This window comes from Meriones unguiculatus, chromosome 14 (assembly GCF_030254825.1).
Source record: "Meriones unguiculatus strain TT.TT164.6M chromosome 14, Bangor_MerUng_6.1, whole genome shotgun sequence".
Lineage (NCBI taxonomy): Eukaryota > Metazoa > Chordata > Mammalia > Rodentia > Muridae > Meriones > Meriones unguiculatus.
Genome location: NC_083361.1, coordinates 85,856,563 through 85,861,047, shown reverse-complemented (window position 1 = coordinate 85,861,047; position 4,485 = coordinate 85,856,563). Strand labels below are relative to the sequence as shown.

Genomic DNA, 4,485 nt, shown 5'->3' with positions numbered 1-4,485 from the left:
CTCAAATCCACAGAGATCTGTCTGCCTCTGCCTGCTGAGTCCTGGGATTAAAGGCACACACCATCCCACAATGCCCATGTTTGGGATGCTTGCTGACACCGCCAGTGAACACCACTCCACTGACGACTCACAGCGCTGGGCTGGAGCAGACCTAAAGGCACGCAGCATCCCACAATGCCCATCTCTGGGATGCTTGCTGACACGCCAGTGAACACCACTCCACTGACGACTCACAGCACTAGGCTGGAGTGGACCAGCAGAGTTGTGGCTCTGTCTATTCACTTGGTCTTCAGCTTGAAATCTGGCTTTACTGTTCCTTAGACTTCTCATGCCTTCTTTCTTTCCCTCTTCCCTAAAATTTCAGCACACAAGGCTCAGATTTTAGGGTCTACCATACCTCAGACTTGGACTGCTCACATACAGATGGCTGAGAAATGTGTTAGTGATGATTTCAAAAAAAGCACACTAGCTTCTATGACAGGGCCACCTCCCAGCCCCCTTCCCATTTCCATGATCTCCAGGAACATGCAGAAATAGTTTTGGTGGTTTCACTGAATAAAAATGAGAGGCAACTGTCGATAATATAAGCAGGACACAACCCCCCAGAAAAGATATTATCAGCTCTGTCAAACTGATGTCGAGTAGGAACTTAAGTTCTATGTTGATGGTGGCTCTGTTTTTCCAAAGGTCAAAGTCTGTATTTTAATGTTAAACATACTTCCAAAATGTCAGGCAAGCTTTGTGTTTGTTAGGCTAGGGGCAGACTCTGAATCTGCTTGTTCAACAGAGCCTGGCATATAGCAGGTACTCGAGGTTGAAAGTGTTTTCCTGACAGGTGTGGTGGCAGATGCCGGTAATCTCAGTACTCAGTGAACTCAGGAGGATCACGAGTTTAAGGTCATCCTTGGCTATATAGTAAGTTTGAGGTCAGTCTGGGTTACACAGATTCTGTCTTTAAAAAGAAAAAAAATAATGTTTCTCTATTGGCTTCCCCCACCCCATTAAACTGAGTAAAACACCCAGAAGAAATGAGGAAAGATAAAGACTCTTATGTCACTCACTATTGGGAACCAAGTTCACTGTTTGTGTTGCTTTGTTTCTGCCTCTCTCACTAGTCTCTAAGCAACAGGAAGGTCATATTACTCTTCAAATTGCACATTACCAACACAATGCCTTAGAAACACTTTGTTGTTAAATTGGTGGTTGAAAATGAAGGCCTAACTGGGCAACGAATTCATCTTGAGACTGTATATTTACTTATAAAGTACTTGTCACATGGACTCAAGAGGTAGGGCGGAGCGGGTGGTCTCTAACCCACTCTTTGTTTTAAATTCAAATATCGGTAGAACAAGAAAGTTGAGAATTTTTGTGATCTGACCATAGAGTAAAGCAGCTCATGGTGGCCATTGTCTGCAAACTCATGGTTTCTGGCTTTAAATCCTTGCCCCAAAGACTGTCCCCAAATTTTATTCCTCCTGTTCCACACTGTACTACTTGGGGTTTCTTTCTCCCAGAGCCTCTCGGGGTGCTGATCTCTTCAGGGCCAGCCTGTGGGATGACGGCTTAGTTCTCACTGTTTAGCACTGGCTTGCTCTTTCCTCCTCTGCAGTTCCTCCCGCCGTCTTGCCTGCTGCGCACTCATGCAATCCCTGAAAGCCTGCACTTGTGGCTGGCACTGACGCCAGTCCTGGTGCTGGGCCATGCACTCTTGCACCGCAAAGTGAGAGGCAGCACAGCCAGATCGGGTGATCAGCTGGTCCAGTGGATCTTCTTCATCATCATCCTTCTTCACCTGCCGGGTCCAGTTATGGCCTTGTGGGACTGAGGTTGACATCTTGGGAGATCTAAGATATCAACAGACAAGGTTAAAGTGCAGGTAATTAATTATATGTCTTCCTGTTCATAACAGTATAATTTAAGCTGTATGGCCTGCTTATATGCCTGTTCCCCTTAGGAGATTAAGCACTTTTAAAAGGTTTATTTAATTTTTATGTATACAAGTGCTTGTCTGTTTTTATGCATAGCAGAAGTGGGAATCAGATTCCATTACAGATGGTTGTGAGCCACCATATATTTGGTTGCTGGGAATTGAACTCAAGACCTCTGGAAGAACAGTCAGTGCTCTTAACCACTGAGCCATCTCTCCAGCCCCAGATACTATGCTCTTTAACATCAGATTCTGGGCCTGATTTACCATAGGTGCCCCTAGCACGTGACCTGACAAGAAAAGGGCCTGCAAAATGGTTTGATAAACTGAGATAAAAGTATCTAAGCTCAATGGAATTGGCTAGTGGGATGCAAATTAATGAAATGCCATCTTTTTGGAGAAGCTATTTCTGATTTCTGATCTACCTCAACAGCAAAACAACAAAAACAAACAAACAGACTTTCTTCTTTCCTTCAGAAGGATAAAGTTGAACACCTGGGATGTTCCAGGAACAAGCAGATTAACACCTGGGAGGAACTTAGAGTCCTGCGGGTCAAGAGCTGAGTCTGTGGGCTATGAGGCGACCCAACAGTCCCCAAACGTGTGTTTGCCCAGACTGCTTCTCCGAAGCCATCTGCTTTAGCACCCCACAGAATGCAGCAAGGGGGAATTTAAGAAAGGCTTCAATAGAGATGACTTTTGCCTTTTCACAAACTTTATTACGAGGGCTGTGAAGAAGCTAGAAGGATCTAAATGGTGCTTTTCTGTCTCATTCATTAACAGGTGGTTACTGAGCGTTGTGGGCCAGCTACAATGTTGAAAGTATACAAGCATGACCAGGCTAGGTCAGGTCCTGCCCTCATGGAGTTTACAGTCCAGGAAAGCGAACAAGTAGTTTACAACAGTATGTACAAACGGGTGGAAACACTGGGGGGCGTAAGCTGTGAAGACTCTCTAGAGGACATGACTTCCAGGCTGAAACTCAAGGGTGAAGAGTTAGCTACACATGGGAAAACTATTTCTGGCTAGAGGCAGACAGACAACATGGGCACACAGGAGAGGAATCAAAAGTTTGGTGACTGGGCTGAAATGTAGTTTGGCAGTAAAGCAAAAGTCCAACGTGGAAGAATCCACCGAATTTGATCCCCAGCACCATAAAGCAATAAAAGACTTCAGTGACTGTAGAAAACAGCAGAGCAGGAAACGAAAACTGACAGAAACAAGCAAAAGGCAAATCAACAAAGCTTTACGGCCCATGTTAGGAGTTTAAGACTGTTATCATGAGGACAAGGTTAAGTCACAAGAGGGATTTAAGCACTCCATCCCTATATAAACCTCATCTGTATGGAAGCACAATAAAAGGGAAAATGGCTTTGAAACAGACACTGAGTGGGAAACTGGCGCATTGGGGTCACACACGCTTTAGGATTCAGTAGGTGGACTGGAAACGGCACTGCAGTCTACGCCCATCGCATGTAGCCCTCGGTATTCCTTGAATGAAATGAGTCGGACCCATGCTTCGAGATTAGGGCAGGCTACAGGGTGACAGCTCGGTCTGGACTGCTAGGGAGGCACGGCAAGGAAGGGGAAGCAGAGAAATGAGGGCGTCCAGGCCCCTCGAAGCACGTCTCCCAGTTTCGGGCGCACTCCCGCGGTCCCCACGGTGCCTCCGCGCGGGGACGCGTGCGCAGTGCTCACCCGCAGGTGCAGAAGCGCGTGGGAGCGCGTCCCGCCCTCGTCACCGTTCCGCAGGCAGAGGAGCCGGCCGCGTCTCTCGGCAGAAAGCGGACCCTCGCGGGAGCGCGCACACGGAAGAACGGAGCCCTCTGCACGTTTTCATTGGTCGGCTCACCGTGTAGAGCCCGCCCTCAGGCCTGCTCTTCCGGGGAAGGGCGGAAGAGGCGGGCAAACGGAGGCGGGGTCACGGGAAGAGACCTGTGATAGTTCCGAGAGCCTGAGTGCGCGCGCTCAGGGGACTCCAGGCCCGAAGAAGGGACCGGGAGGCGAGCAGTCCGTTGTGCCTTTTCATCAGCGAGAGCTTTGCCTGGCACCTGTGTCCGAAGTGGGTTACCGCATGGGTTGCCTAGAAACCTGGAGGGCACGGGGTCCCGAACAGGAATTTCAAACCCGTGTGGACGTGATTTTCCATTTTCAGAACCAAGGAAACATATGCACAGTTCGATCAATGTCAGAACTAGGAGCTATAAGCACTTAATTGGAGCCGTGAAAGGGAGAGGCATTTTCTTTTCTATTTGTGTATTTCTGTGTGCCGCCAAGGCACTCCTGTGGGGGGCAGAGGACAGTTTGCGGAACGGCTCGCAGGACTCCTTTTACCGTGTGGGCCCCGGGACTGAACTCGGATTGTTTGGTGGTAGGCACCCTTACTCCTGAACCATCTTGGGGGGCCCAGACCTCCCTCCCTTTGTCTGCCTCCCCTCCCCACTTTCTCACGTCCACAGTGCGCACCAACTTGCTGGAGCTTCTTTCCCTTGTCATTCTAGGCATCAGGGTGAAAAGCGAGTTATCTCATCTAGCCTTATCCAGACAACTCCCAATTC

The 4,485-nt window shown here is 48.6% G+C and overlaps 1 protein-coding gene across 1 annotated transcript; it reads right to left on the bottom strand.

Moving 5' to 3' along the window:
- Positions 1–1,233: 1,233 nt before the first annotated feature.
- LOC110542538 (cytochrome c oxidase assembly factor 4 homolog, mitochondrial) lies at positions 1,234–3,773 on the bottom strand. Its single transcript, XM_021629105.2, has 2 exons — positions 3,626–3,773; positions 1,234–1,844 (listed from the first exon to the last, which is right to left on the bottom strand). The coding sequence occupies exon 2, from the start codon at positions 1,832–1,834 to the stop codon at positions 1,571–1,573; it is 264 nt and encodes an 87-aa protein (XP_021484780.1). The 5' UTR covers positions 1,835–1,844; positions 3,626–3,773; the 3' UTR covers positions 1,234–1,570.
- Between the last annotated feature and the right edge of the window lie 712 nt (positions 3,774–4,485).

Coding starts and splice junctions, on each gene's coding strand:
- LOC110542538 (XM_021629105.2), bottom strand. CDS start 1,834: ATGTCAACCTCAGTCCCACAAGGCCATAACTGGACCCGGCAGGTGAAG.